At 41.0% G+C, this 15,243-nt stretch overlaps 1 protein-coding gene across 2 annotated transcripts in view; it reads right to left on the bottom strand.

Moving 5' to 3' along the window:
- Positions 1-1,217: 1,217 nt before the first annotated feature.
- The window catches only part of WNT7B (Wnt family member 7B), an 89,355-nt gene continuing 75,329 nt past the window's right edge, over positions 1,218-15,243 (bottom strand). For both annotated transcript variants that reach the window (XM_059472390.1, XM_059472391.1), the window contains exons 3-4: positions 13,387-13,658; positions 1,218-1,697 (exon numbers count right to left, since the gene is read on the bottom strand). In XM_059472390.1, coding sequence (XP_059328373.1) covers positions 1,218-1,697; positions 13,387-13,658 — 752 coding nt within the window. The remainder of the gene's footprint in view (positions 1,698-13,386; positions 13,659-15,243) is intronic.

Here is a 15,243-nt window from a genome sequence, read left to right as displayed (position 1 = left end):
CTCTTGAAGCCATGACAGCTCAGAGGTTGCAGCAACCTAGAGCTCAGCTGCCTGGCTTTTATCGTCTTCTGAGTGCATACTGAGCATAAGTTTCTTAAAAGTCTTGTAAATACTAACTTTCAACCATTAAAGGGAAAACAAAATGCCTGGAAGACCCTGCCAGTGCATTCATTGTCAAAGCAAAACCTTTGATACTTGTTGAAGCACACCTTTCTATCCTAAAACTCCCTATGAGGAGCTGTGAGCAGATGCTCCACACCTCAGGCCTGAGTCTGAAAAAGTCATTCTTATTCAGGAGGCAAGTGGTAAAAGTCAATATCAAACACTGGTAACCAAAGTTTCATGTTTTTGCTCAGTTCTGGCAATTGCTTAAGGCCTACAGTAATTCAGCTCTCTAATAGTGGAGTGACAACAGATCAGTAGCATTGAAGAACTTAGGCAGAACCAAATACAAAAGTCATACAGTCAGAGTTCCAATAAGTTTACATTTAGTACAGAATTAAGACATAGCTACCCGTTAGTGCTTAGAATTTTTTGATACTATTAAAACCATAAATAATTCTTTTTAATGTTCATTCAAAGAGTTCCAGTGTCACTGGCAGCTGATGTAATTTTGTGAATGCTTGTTGGGATTTTATTCCAAACTGATAGTGGAGTATTTCTGACATACATTTTGCTCCCTACCTGTTGTTTTCTCTCTCTCTGCTTTTTTAGAAATTTTGGTTTTTGCAGAGAGAACGCTGTGTTCTAGGCAGTGAAGATTTCATTTCCTTAAAAAGTCTTTGTTTGCACAGGGCCAGACAGTTTTGTTGCTGCAAAATAGGAGAAAATGTTGTTTTCTTTTAAATGTCATGGGAGCTGCAATGCAATCAGCTTCTCTGATATGTATAATTTAAAACACTAAGAGAACTCTACAACATCCAGATTGTAGTTTCAAAAAAAAAAAAAAAAAAGAGAGAGAGACAGAGAGAAAGTTTCATGTGGTTGTCAACATCACCTTAATCCTGTTGCCCTTGTTTCCAAAGCAGTTACAACAGCCAGCCAGCCAAAATGCACCATCCTTAGAAGAATAGGTAGTTGTGGGGAGGGAGTGGTTGTTGTGGTGTTGGCTGGGGTTCTTTCCCCCAAGAGGATCAGATGTGCAAAATGATGCTGTCGTTGTTTGTTGTACTCCACTTTCCTCGCTCGCGGCGCTTCGCTCTGCGCGCACGGCGCCGCTATTTGCAGGTGAACACCTCTGTCCTCTCGCTGCACGTGTTGCACTTGACAAAGCAGCACCAGTGGAATTTGCAATTGCACTGCCACACCTTGGTGTACTGGTGTGTGTTGTAGCCCCTGCCGCAGCACATCATGTCGCACCCGTCCGCGTTGGGAGAGGTGCGGTTGCACAGCCGTCCCTGGGTACCGACGCTCCCCGTGGAAGCGTCCTCCTCACAGTAGTTGGGTGACTTTTCAATGTACACTAAATCTGTTTCCATGGGTTTCTGGTAGCTCTTAATCTGCTTGATCTTCAGGAAGGTTGGCTGCCTCAGTCTACTGGCTCTTACCACCTCCACTTGCACTGCAGCGTTGTATTTCTCTTTCAAAATATATCCAATCTCTCTGAATTTAGGGAGTGTGGTCCAGCAGGTCTTGGTTGTACAGGAACCTGAAACTCCATGACACTTGCACTCCAATTTCATTCTCTCTTCAAGAACCTATGTGTACAGACATTTGCATATTGTTACTGCAGGAAAATAATGTTGCAAGTCTGCCTAAACCTCAGTCTGTTTAGTTCATATGAATACTCGTTACTGCTGGTTGAAATTTTTCAAATGCTTCTAAATATGCTTTATAATGCTTATATATGCTTTCTAATTCTTTATAATGCTTATAAATCCTCTCACCTCCCAGCACAATGCTCATAACATTTTGTTTCAAGTGGCACCTTGTTGGAAATACAGTGTTTTGTCTTTTTTTGGGGAAAACGTTTCCATTCTTTTTCCAAATGCTGGAGAATATTTACTTACGTTTTAGGAGACATATCTTTAGAGCCACAGGGGACTTCAAATTTTTTTCAAATCATTTTCATTTTGAAAACAGAAAACAAGAATGGGTTTGGGGGTTAAGTGGTATAAGATTCAAAATATTTAATTGCTTTAAGTAATGATGAAAGAATGCTTAAGAAGAACAGTATCTACTGTGTGACCGAACAAGCCTACATGCAGAGAGCTGGAAACTAGATGATCTCTAAGGTCACCTACAACCCAAACCATTTTATGATCCTATATTCACTGCACAATTAAAGATTTTTCCTATGTACCTATAGCAACACCACCAGTGGTAAACTTACCGACTATTCCACACACAGAATGTCTCATCTCCTTAAAAAGCAGCACTTATTTTTGCTGTATTTAGTCCAACTATTCAGCAAACAATCAGCCACAGATACATTATTTTTCCACCAGGGCAATGATAACACAGCATTAGAGGGAAAAAAATTCACTGAAGAAGTGAAAGCAATGCATTTCTCTTCTCTCCTGCTCAACAGAGTACTGTTAACCAGGAGAGAAGAGAAATGCATTGCTGTTGTAGAGGAGGTTCAGCCAGAGGGGTTTAATTCAGAGTCAGAGGAGACACACACTTGGGGGTGGCAGCTCAGGTTGATGCTCCGCTGTCACACTGCTGTTTCTGCTGCAGCCCAGCTGTGCCACGCCCAGCACATCCCTCCTTCCAGGTGTCCTAGGTTGACTATATGATGCTTTTATCCCCAATTGTCTTGTTCTGTGCTAAATAATAAGTTTTGCACCTTTAAGACTTGTTCCAGAGAGTGAAGGGGCCAGAGAAGAAGCACACAGATTGTTTTCAGACACTGCACTCGCTCCTCCACAACCCTGCCCCTGGACTGTGTTGTCTGCGGATGGACAGACAGCAGGACAGAGCTCTCCTTTGCTTTTAGTTAGTTTTAGCTAGCTGAGGCAAAGAAGTTCCTTGGACTGTGGTTTTTTCCTTTTTCCCTTTTCTTTGGACCTGTTTAACCCTGCTCTGGACAGAACACCCAGCAGAGCACCGGCAGCTCCAGCTGTGGGCACCGGGCCGGGCCTGGGCCGGGGCATTTCCAGCCCTGGAGGGACTGACAGAGACTGAGTGAGCTGAGCTGCAACCCGGGGAGGGGACTTTCTGAGTTTGTCATCTCTTTTGGAGCAGCAAGGGGTTTATTCATTAAGTTTTATTGTTTAATAAACGGGTTTTTTCCACTTTTCTCCAAGGAGGTATTTTCTCCCGGACCGGTTGCAAGGAGGGGCCAATTGAATCTGCTTTCCTAGAGGAGCCCCTTTGGGGGTTCTCTCCCAAATTTGCCCTGAACTGAAAAATCCACAGGGCCAGGTTGTGTGGGGGAAAGCAGCGGTGTCCTCCCTCCCCGTGTGTGCAGCAGGGGGAAGCCAGCCCCACGGAAGCGCCTCTCTGTTTTCCTGCCCTTGCGTTACCACTTAAGGCTGACCATAATTACACCCACAGTCATCATTAGCTTATGAAAATCAGGGCCTAAGAGCAAAGCAGGCTGATCTTTCCCCTTCGCAACGGGATGCTAACAAAGAAACATGAGCCAGGGAGCTTGTCTGAAAGCATTACTGATGCTGCAGACCATCTCCTGTAGCGGTTTCGCTGCAGATCCCAGAACATGACTGAAATGGGCAAGGGATAAAAGGGCCGAAATCTGAGTACAATGGCATAATGAAGTAGGAGGGAGTAAAAAATGCTTACTGCTTCAGAAACTGGCCTTAAAATAAAAGCTGTGCAGATCTGGTTATCCCTGCAAATAGAGGGCACCCTCCTGAGTTGTTTGAGTTTCACTTAAATTGTATGGTTTGTTTTTTCCCAAATTTCTGGGGTTTCAGTATTAAAGAGAATATTTGGATTTGATTCTCCCTTACCAACATACGGTAGCAAATATGAGATAGCTGAGCAACCTATGCATGAATCATAAAACATCCTGAGCTGGAAGGGGCTCTTCGAGTCCAGCTCAGGACAATTCCAAAATCCCACCCTGTGCATCCCTGAGAGCATTTTCCAAATGCTTCTGGCAGCCTTGGGGCCGTGACCATTCCCTGGGGAGCCTGACAGTGCCTGAACAGGAGGAAGAACCTTTCCCTGATCTCCAGTCTGACCCTGCCCTGACCCAGCTCCAGCCGTTCCCTGGCTCCTGTCCCTGGTCCCAGAGAGCAGAGCTCAGGGCCTGCCCCTCCTGCTCCCCTCAGGATGAGCTGCAGCCCCTGATGAGGTCTGACCTCAGTCTGGTCATACCTTAGACCTTCTGGAACCACAGGCTTTACCAGGGTGAAAGTCAAGTTATCCTATCAGGGGCAGAAAAGGTGTTTCCCAGGAAGGGAAACTGAGTTGGGGAAGAAATTCCCGTAGCTGCAACTGCCCTAAGAGAAGAAAATCAGCAAGGCTGTGATGAGCTGGGTTTTTTGTAGACACTGGAATGCACTGCATCACCTTCCTGTCTCACCTACTGACAGAAGAGAAAACTTGCCACCTTCTTCTGCAGCAGCAGCAGCATTTCAGTGGCAGTGAGGAGATGGGTGCACTGTGACACACTCTGGGGTGTTTTAGGGGTCTCCGGGGTCTCCTCTGTATCCATTTCTGGCCTATGGAGAAGGCCTTTCTCCAAAGACCCCTAAGTAAGATTTCAATCCCATTGCATAAATCTGGGTACAAATAATCTATTGATATTTAGACGCGTTTGTGTATATATATATATGTATTAAAACATGCTTAGAAGTTGTGCTCAACATGAAGCTGCGCTGAAAAATGTTTGGTTTTGTTGAAACCAACCCATTCCTACCGCTTTCTCAACATGCAGCTGTAAGAACTGCAGCAAAATCCATGACAAGAGGTGGATGGATGCAACTTTTACACCTCCAGCAAAGAGCACAAGGATCTGAGGATTTCCAGGAAAGCACTGACAATGGGATCTGTCATCCCTGAGTTTTACTCCTCCCTGAGCAGTAAATATTGCTGAAGGGTCTGTATTTTGTCATGCCCTACATATGTTTCTGGAGTCTACATTTTAGTTGAAAAAGCCAAGTCAGTAACTTGCAAAGAGTGGGAGGAGACGAAGTTCATGAGGCTCCTTATCCTTTTATGGGTTCAACACTGTCCCAAGGAGCCTCTGATGTCCTTCCCTGATACACTAGACAGTGTCATTGCTCCTGAAAGACAGACATCACCCATTTTGGTGTCCTGGGTGACATCTTTGGAAATGTGTATTTTAATTTTATATATATATATATATATATATATATATATATATATATATATATATGCCTGTCTGTCTATATAATAATTGTTTGCCTGCGTGTATTTGGTTGAGATGCTGATGCTTATATACATTATTAAATACATTATATATATATTATTTATAGACACTACATCACAGCCTCTATAGTACAATCTCCAGCAACTTTATCCTAAGTCTTGATATTTTTTTTCTTTTTTGCCGTTCTCTTTCTGAAGGTCCAGTTTTGTGATTCATTTTGGTGAGCAGAAACCTGATTTCACTGCTGTGTTTTTTCAAAGATTCCCACTATTTTTGAAGGTGGGAGGATTTGCAAATGCAAGCCATGCAGGCTCAAAAAAATCAGAAGTTTCAAAAAGTATTAATTCATTCTCCTGAGGCCAATCTTGCAGGTTTTTTAAATTTTTTTGGAGGCTTCTCTCATGAATGTGGAATGCTTGGGGTTACAACACTCAGCAGAGGCCCAATCATCAGGTAGTTAAATTCCTGAATGCTATAATTTGTGTGCCCACAGTCAGCTGTGGGTATAAAATTGTGCCCAAAGACTTGGAGGTTCAGGGAATACGAGGCCCAACCTAAGCAGATTCTGAGCAGCATTTTTCCCCTCTTTCCATCCAGAGTGCCCTTCCTTGCTGACAGGCCAGCATGTTCTGGCCTTCCAAAGGAATTTATTTCTCTCTGTGTGGTGCCTTGAGCAGCTTCCCACTAGCCAGGGAGGTGCCATGGGGACCTGGAAAAGGTGTCAGGATCTGACCCTGTTTGCTCAAGGCTCTGAATGAAGAGTAACTAACATTTGGCTTCCTAAAAGTCCCTCCAGCTCAGCTTTCCTCAGCAAAATTCCCATCAAAGCTCTGACCCCGAGCCCTGAAGGTACTTATTCACTCAAATCTAAGACACTGTGCCAAGCTAGGTGCTTAATTAAAGATTGAAAATCATTAGCTCCAATGAGCCACTCTCTCAGCAGTTTCATTTGTCATATGTCAGTGCCTCGTATCTAATCTTGAATGGTTTACAGCAACATCTACCTCCCAAAGAGGAAATTCCCATCGTTGGGCTGTGCTGCCTCAGATTAATCATAGGAACATTTCTCAAGTCCCTTTTCCACATACAGGCCCACTCCCACCCAGTATGATCTTGCCAAGTAAAATTTTCTAACTACTGCTACTTTGTTAAATGAATTATGAAATAGAATGCTAAAGCTTTCTTAATCCCACATTTTTTTATACCTATATAAATCATACATTTAAAATGCAATTTGAGGGCTGCCTGCTGCCAGTTAAGTAGAAAAAGACTTGTGAAGACCAAAATGAAACAAAATTATGTGCATTAAAGAAATTTTCTAATTCAAGCTCCATATCTAGACCCAACTGCATAACATCAGATACAGTTTCTGTACATGGTAAAAATCCTATTTGGATAAAACATATACATACATGTACATATACATATACATATACATATACATGTATGTATATATAGTAATTTTACATATATATGTAAAAACAATAGTTACATTTTGTGTGTGTATGTGTTTTGGTTTACCCCTGCTGGTTTTTGTTTTCCTTAATGGAAATGCACATTGTTCGACCAAGTGTTGAATGTAACTTTTGAATGTAATTTTTTGACTGAAGCATCAAAAAGAAATAAAAGACTTGAGGAGTTTTGCCTCATCAAATATGCAAGTGACCAACTTTTGTTTTGGGTAATAACTACCAAATTCTGGTCACAAGATGTCACCACTTCTTTGGTGCTCATGCAGCTGCAGCCAGGAGAGCTGATCTTCTAATACAAATGTCCTGAAATTATTCTTTGTTAATAGTAGCTCACAGAGCCCAAAATTGAGCAGTTCATGGTGTGTCTCCTTGAGTTGTGTTCCTTTCCTGTGAAGAGGGAGCATGGAGCCAGTAGGAGAGGAATAAGGGAAGTTCAGCTGCATGGCTTTCTTTCTGCTCCTCTGTGAAGCTGTTCCATCAAGCATCACAACAGAATTTATGTTCTGTGGGATGGGGAACTGAGTTACTGTGTTTATTCCTCTTGTCACATCCTTGCTTTCCTTGTTGTTTAGTTTAATGGGACCAGGGAGCCTCTGCTTTTCTGTCCAGACACAGCATGAACTGGATTTTCCCTGCCACTTGCCAGAGTGAGCAGGGCTGGGGACCATCAGGGGTGCCTGGAGGTATCAATTCGCCTCCTCCTGCCCTCCAGTGGCCTCCCTGTTCCATAAGTCCCCACTTAATGTGTTGAAAAAGCTGAGGAAAGCCCACTGCTCTCCTTACACAAGTTCTCCTCTTGGCCACCAGGAAAATTAACCCAGCATTTTGGGACCTGCTGCCCATTTGATGGATGTCCCTGCTGTTATGAGGCTCAACAATAGCTTAATCCATCAGTGTTTCTTCTCTACTTTCTAGGAGGAGAAAATAAATTTTTGAGCAACAAACTGCTGCAATTGGTTAAAACATTCTAAATATTATTTTTACAGTGAAATGTTGCAAAGCAGTTTCTTTCAGAAGCATCCTCCCCATCGTCCCCAAAGCGTGCTTGCAGTGTTGCACTCTGTTTTCTAAGGAATTTGTTGTAAACATTAAAGGTAAAATATCACCTGAAATAGTTAAAACTATTTCACTGATAGTTTTATTCTGTCAGGCAGAACAGATGTGTCAGGTTTGAGGTCGTGCAGTGATATTTCACTGGATGTTTGATACATGCCTTGCATGCATTACATGGTATGCATGGGCATGCACATTTCTTGAATAAAACCATTTAGCAAGTCCTAAAATATTTGGCTATTGCCCCCTCTAATTTTAAAGCAAATTGTTCAAAAAGCAGGGTAGTACCAGATGTAGCTGCTGGCTGTCTGTGTTAGGGTGTGTTTCTGGAAGAAAAAAATGAGCTAACAAATCCAGCCCAACTGGAAGCAGGAGATCTATCCTCATGAGATTTTGAGCCAAAGCTTGCATGCTCAGGACCTGTGGATAAGTCCTTAGTTATCCATCTAACCCACCCAAGCTGTAACACCAAAATTTTTGAAATTGGATTTATGTAACTGACTGCAAATCACTTTAAGTGGGAAGACTGAAAATACGGCACGAAGCACAACTATTGAAAACTTTTCTTTTGTGAAAGAAAAGTTCTCACAAGGGATGTGTAGTGAAATAATTTGTCACTTTTAGAGAAAGAAACTTTCAGCAAATGATAGACCGGAGGCTGTAAAACCTGGAAAGTAACATTCTTTGCATCCCTGAAATGACTTAGGAAACAAAGTCACATTTTAAAGAATACTTTAGGCTTATAACAGCATAAAATTAGTTGGCTTTCACGTTTGAAACTGGGATTCAGCCTTCACTGTGACTTTAGAACATTTTATTCAGAGTCTTTTTCTGGGCATTGCTTCTTATCGTTACATCCTGTCAGGTGACAGTGGGGGCAGCCTGCAGCAAATTAGGCACTGTTCATCTTGCAGGAGTGAGCTGACTAATTATGGTGCTTCACATGAGGTGAAGGGAGCAAACACTGTCTTATACAAAGTATGCACAGACCATATACATAAATATGTATAAATATCCATAATTATGTGCACACACTATATATATTTATTTATATATTTTATATAGTTATTTATATTTATATTTATAGGTATCATTGTATTTATATTTATATTTATAAATGTTTATGTAAATATAACATAACATAACATAACATAATATAATGTAACATTATATTACATTACATTATATTATATTATATATATTATATATATTATATTATATTATATTATATTATATTATATTATATTATATTATATTATATTATATTATATTATATTATATTATATTATATTATATTATATTATATTATATTAATGTTGTATTATTTTAATTTATTTTATATTATATTATATTATTATAAATTTTGTATCTTTATATATGTATATATGTAATTAATGGTAATCAACAAATCACCTCATTAGCTGTTCTACAGCCAAAGCAAGTGAGCAAAAGAACCCCTTCCCAGTACCACAGGCCTATTGCACCAGAAACTATGAGAAAAGGCCATATCTTAGGTAGAAATGTCCCAAATAATTGAAAAATCTCTTCTGAAGAGAGCCTGAATTATTTGTTTTTTCCCCACACTCTTATTGTTTCATATGTAAAATAAGCTGTTGTCATCTTGCAAGCATTCAAAAAAAATTAGGAAAACCCCATTGGTGTAACAAAGGAGTAAATATTGGGATGGTGTCAGGCAGAGCTGCTGGCAGTCAGAGTGATGGGTGTGTTTCTGGAAAGCCGATTTTTTCTACACATAACCACAGTCACTGTCTGTTGTAAGAGCCTAATTGATTGATAAACTGTTAGAAACATTTCTACTTTTTGGTAAAAGCTGCAATCTGCTACCAATTTGTCAGTTTGTTCTTTTAACTCACCCCATAAAAACAAAGAGAAACCTCCATTTTTATAAATGAGATTTCCCGTGAGAGACAGTCATTGTTTTGAAACTTTCAACAAAAAGTTAAGCTTAATCATATGTGTTCCCAGATGTTACTCTAAGTTCATTTATCCCAGAATAAAGATGCTTATTTCTAAAAATACATGGTAGAAAGCTGCTTCATAAAACAGCATCAAAGCTGACTTGGTTTGTTGGTATTTAATTTTTCATTACTCTGTCAAAGTTTTGCCCACAGATCTCTCTGTAATCTTTCAGATTTGCAACAAAACGTTCTTTCAGTAACATTTGTCTTAGACTTACACTAGTCCTCTTTGGGGGCTTGTTTTCATGTACCACACTTGTTCTTTTCATCCCAAATCACAGCAGATGTTTAGGAACTGACAGGGAATTTTGTTCCTCTGCTCTCTCACACCATGCGGTGCCGCTTTGCCACCAAACATAAATCTTCCATCAGGAGAGCCTTGTGCCACCAGGAATCCCTGAGCATTTATTCATTCCAAATTACACCAATGACAAGATTATGATTTTTTTCACTGGTGCTTCCTATTGCAAATTTAGCAAAAACTTTGCAAACCTGCCATTAGCTGAAACAATTCTTAGAAATTCAGTGCAGAGCCATACAGGATGCAGGGTGGGGCAATTAGGGTATTCATTCATTCCACAGTCATCAGAAATTCCCTGAGAAGTCTAAATGTCTTTTTTTTCCAATGAGATCATTTATTAGAGGGTTGTATTGAACATCTCAACCCTAGACAGAAGTAAAAGACCCCCCCAAGACTGTTTTTCCCTCATCAGTTTGCAAAGTTTGTGCAATTATTTTTACAGCATGCTGCTTGTTCCACAAAGAGAAATTCCTCTGGGCTCTGGTTTTAGCAGCAGTGAAGTACCAGCAGGTCAGGTTTGAGAGCATCCCAACAAAGGGAAATTATTAAAGCCACACTGCTGTACTTACAAACCCCTCTGACACCCAGGTATGTGTGGGACAAGTGCTGGAAGAGATGGAGAATGAGCAAGATTTCTCAGAGCACATGAGAAAGCCCTTGTGGTGGTATAAAAGAATATTCAAATAATTGCTCGAGGGGCAAAACTGGTGGCCACAGTCTTGACTAATGATCCTTGCAATGAACCTCTGGCCACCTGGTAGATGTTCAATGGGGTCATCCAGGGCCCACCACTGACTTCAGAGCAAGCTGGAAACAATTTGATGTGGGGTTGGGACATTTTTGTGCCCTTTTTTCCTCATGTTTCTGACTTGGAATGCTCTGAGATTCAAAAAGAAGAATAAAAGAAAGGTGGCATATTTGCTGGCTAAAAGTTGTTCTTAGCTAACTCAAAAAGTCAATTTGGAATGACTAAAAAAAGAACTGCAGGCCTTATCATTACAGATGTGAATGCAGGGTATTTTAAATGGTGAAAAGTGCTGTGACATCTCTGTAGGAAACTACACCAAATCCTTTCAGTCATTCTTAGCTTTTGAAAGCAATATAATGAAACAGCTATGGGTATAAATAACTACTGAAAAATGCAACAGATTGTCCAGAGAGTCAGTCAGACTTGAATTCAAAATGTCTAATTTATACAAGCAGCAAATTATCTCAGAAGAACCAAAATCACTAAATATTATTTACTGTACAACTCTGAATATTCAATTAAAGGGAATATATATCACAACACCAACATTATTTCTAAATGTGACCCCCAAACCATATTTTATATTAGCACATTACTCTGGATTTTATGGATTATACTTAAAACCAAAAAACTACATCAAATCCTTTCAGTCATTCTTAGCTTTTGAAAGCAATACAATGAATTAATGAATGGCTATGGGTATAAATAACTACTGAAAAATGCAACAGAAAGTTAATAAATTCCAAAATACTATTTATATTTTTAAAAATGAGAAAAAATATATTGTTGGTATTGCAAGCCTTTGAATTCCTTTCTTAAAACATGAAAGTATTATCATTTGTTTTTTGCAAGAACATTTGAAAAAAAATTTAGAATTGTTAAATAAAATTTATTTGCATGAATTCTGCTACCAGAAGTATCTGTAAAAACATGCACTTATTTGGTTTGGTTATGTCCCTCTGTTTATGAAATTCTGATGAAAAGTAAAATATAATGTGCTTAATAAGAATCAGCAATGTGATCTGGTGGTTACTGTGCTGTATTTAGAATTGGGGGACCCATGATCAGTGCCTGGTTCACATAATGAGCTCTTTCTGTCCTTGGGACTTCACTGTTCTCCATCTCAGTATCTGCTTTTGCTCTTTTGTCCCCCTTTCCCATCTAGAGCGTGGCCTGTTCCAAGCAGGACCTGCCTCAGGATCTCCATGGGGGTGGCACACACACACCACAGAGGATGCCAGTTTCAGCAGGGATGGGAATGCATCCATCAGTAATAAATCCTCCCTGGCAAGTTTAAGAGTTGACTTACATCTTGTTTTGCCTCCAAATACAATTTGTGATGCTGAGCTGAAATTCCCAGCCTAAGTGAGGTGATCACACCTGGAGCTGGTCTTCCAATGTCAATTGCTGAATGAAGTTCTTTTATATCTATGGCAGCAATTTTTAGGAAAAAAGACTGCGGCCCTCAAGGCTGTTTCAGTGTGAATTATCACTGAAGTACCCATCCTCTCCCTACACTTGAGATTGTGCCTCTCTCACCACACTGAATTTATGTAGCATTTCCATCCCAGTGAACCCCTGCCCATACAAAACCCTCTGTTTCAGAGCATGGCCAATGCAACTGTGCTAGCAAACAAGATCCAGGCTGTAAAATAATTGCATTGCTTCTGTCACCACCAATTCTACTCTCTCTGCCCAGTGCTCAGTACAGAACTGAAAGCACACATGGTTTTGGAGGAGCAAAATTCAGTCTTACTTCAGGGACTAGAGAAGGAGGCAGATTTTATTGGATTGCTACATTGGTATATTGGATTTTTCTGCAACACAGGGTACAATCTCTCCTGAGGTAAGTATATATGATGCAGAAAGATTTGTTGCACTTCTTAAAGGACAAGCTTTGACAGCTATGAGTATTGGTGAACACAAATCAGCATAGCTCCATGCATGATGTTTATTGTTATCATGAGAAGCAATTCCATCATGGTTGTAGACAGGAAACTGCTTCTTCTTCTTCTGAAGCTCTTTGTAGTTACAAAGAGACAGTTGTGCATGAGCTAAGAAGTGCATTGTGTATTACTATGTATATTTAACTAGAGCTGGGGTCAAATAAGTGATTTGGGGTTCACTGGAATAAATATCTGGAAGTGCTGTGGAAGTTGAGCAATGCAGTTGTGTCCCATCATAAGCCCAGACATCCCTTGTTAGATTTTTGCAAATTGGATGAAAAACTGATCTTCAGCTAACCAGATCCAGCAAGGTCCTCTCTGTTATCAGGGCTGGAAAGAAGGCTTAGGAAGCACAAATTTTTACAGGAGTACCTATAATACATGGTACTATAGGTATCATATATACATGGCCAGCTCTGAATAAAAAGAAATGGGGGAAAATGGTGAACAACAGATGAGTTGATGTGGGTGTGGGATAACATCAGAGAGAGGGGTGAGCTCTCAGGAAATGCCTCCTGCCACCAAGCCAGCCTCCCCCCCATCCTCCAGCACACAAGATCCCATCCCTCATCCTTTCTGGAATACCTTTCTTCCAGCCTCATTGTTGTGCAAGTTCATCAGCCTCCGTGCATTCTTTTTGATTTCTCGGGCATCAACAAACCTCCGGGAGAACTCAATGCCGTATCTGATATCCGCAGAGCAGCCTCCCCACTTCCAGCCCTCCTCCTGGTTGTAGTAGCCCTGTTTCTCTCGGTCACAGCCACAATTGCTGAGGTTGCCCTGGCTGCAGGCGGCCGTGACAGCGTGCGCGACCCCGGCAGCGGTAATGGCATAGGTGAACGCGGCCTCCCTGCTTCCTGTGGAGAGAAGCCAAAAGCTGATGGGTTGGCAGAAAGGCAGCTGAAGAAAGCACACACACACATCATCTACAGCAAGGGGGGTCAGGCAGCAACGTGAGGTGAGGAGGGGCATCGTTCCTCAGCGTGGATTTCTCATCTTACGGAATTCCGCGCGTGTTTGAGACGCTTGGCTCAGCTCGGGGCAAATTACCCCAGGTATGCAGGCATGGGATAGTCCCAGCAAACCCCTTCACCAGAGGGGAACTTGGCAGTGAATCTGGACAGTGCTGAGTGAGGCCACAGGATTTGTTTTCATACTGTCTAGTCAGGTTTGCAAGCTTGACGTTTATCTGTTTCAGATTAATAAAAAGTGAGTTGACAGCTACCTCTAACCATGGGCACTGCAATTGGAAAAAGAGAACTATTCAGATAACAACAAACAAAAAAAAACCCTTGGACAAAAATGAGACTGATTATTAATCTAACTTTGGATTATTATTAATCTAACACTAATGGATGCTCCAGTAGCATCCATTAGTGATGCTGAGTGTAAAGTACTGCAAGAGAGACCTATAGAGACAAGAACTGGGTAGGGCTCATTTTCTTTCAAGGCAGAGGTTACTCCTTTCCCTTGCAGACCTCTCCTGTGCATTAGTTTTGCTGAAGTGACCCTTTCCCACTCCCACTCTGACCCAAACCTCTGCATTACCATGGCTATTGAGCATACAAAGGGCACAGAAGTGCTGTGGCAGCACTATTTTCTCTCCAAATTAGGTGAGTACTGTCATGGAAGCACAGAGTTATTTTTTAAATAATAGCTGGTTTAGAAAAGGAGTTATTTTGGGGGGGTTTGGGGGGTTTTATTTGGTCTGTGATGCTGCTACTTGCAAAGGTTCCTGGTTGCCAATTCCATGCAATAGCTGTCGATAATGAATGTATGAGGAGAGGTGAATAAGGTGAATATGAGGAGAGGTGAATAAGGTGAATATGAGGAGAGGTGAATAAGGCTCCTTTCTACATGACCGCCTGAGGTGCCTGTGAGGTGCAAGGAGGCAGAATGATGGCAGGGGAAGATGCAGCCCATCCCTGCTCTTGTGTGAGACCACTCTGTCACCGACTGTACACAGGGCTGGATCGAGGTGTTTTGCTGCTGTTATTTATGACACTTCCACACAAGTTCCCTTCTCAATGCTTCCCCCATAAGTTCCCTTCTCATTGATTTCCTCAGTGTGTTTCTCTGGTAATAAACAGACAATCCTGTAGTGCTGCAGCCAAAGAATTACTATAAAGGATTTGCAGGAAGTTGTTGAAATGCTTTAATGACCACACACAGAGCTCTAGCATCATTAGTGGATTTGGGAAGGGAAAAAAAGCAACACATTTTCCAGAGGAGGAAAAAAAAAAAAACCAACTTAGAAGCTAGTTTTAATTTTTTAATATTTGGATTCATAGATCTCATAATGATTCTGGAATGATAACTCCACAGTGTGGGGGGAATTTATATTTCTTATTTTCATAGTTAGCTTCCTGAAAGATTACACCATTGCCAGATATGAGGAAGATCCTACAAGAAACAATCAGAAACGGAGGTTTGGCACCATTC

The sequence above is a fragment of the Ammospiza nelsoni genome, chromosome 5, assembly GCF_027579445.1.
Source record: "Ammospiza nelsoni isolate bAmmNel1 chromosome 5, bAmmNel1.pri, whole genome shotgun sequence".
NCBI lineage: Eukaryota > Metazoa > Chordata > Aves > Passeriformes > Passerellidae > Ammospiza > Ammospiza nelsoni.
The sequence above is the reverse complement of the archived record's forward strand: the minus strand, read 5'-3'. Positions and strand labels throughout refer to the sequence as shown.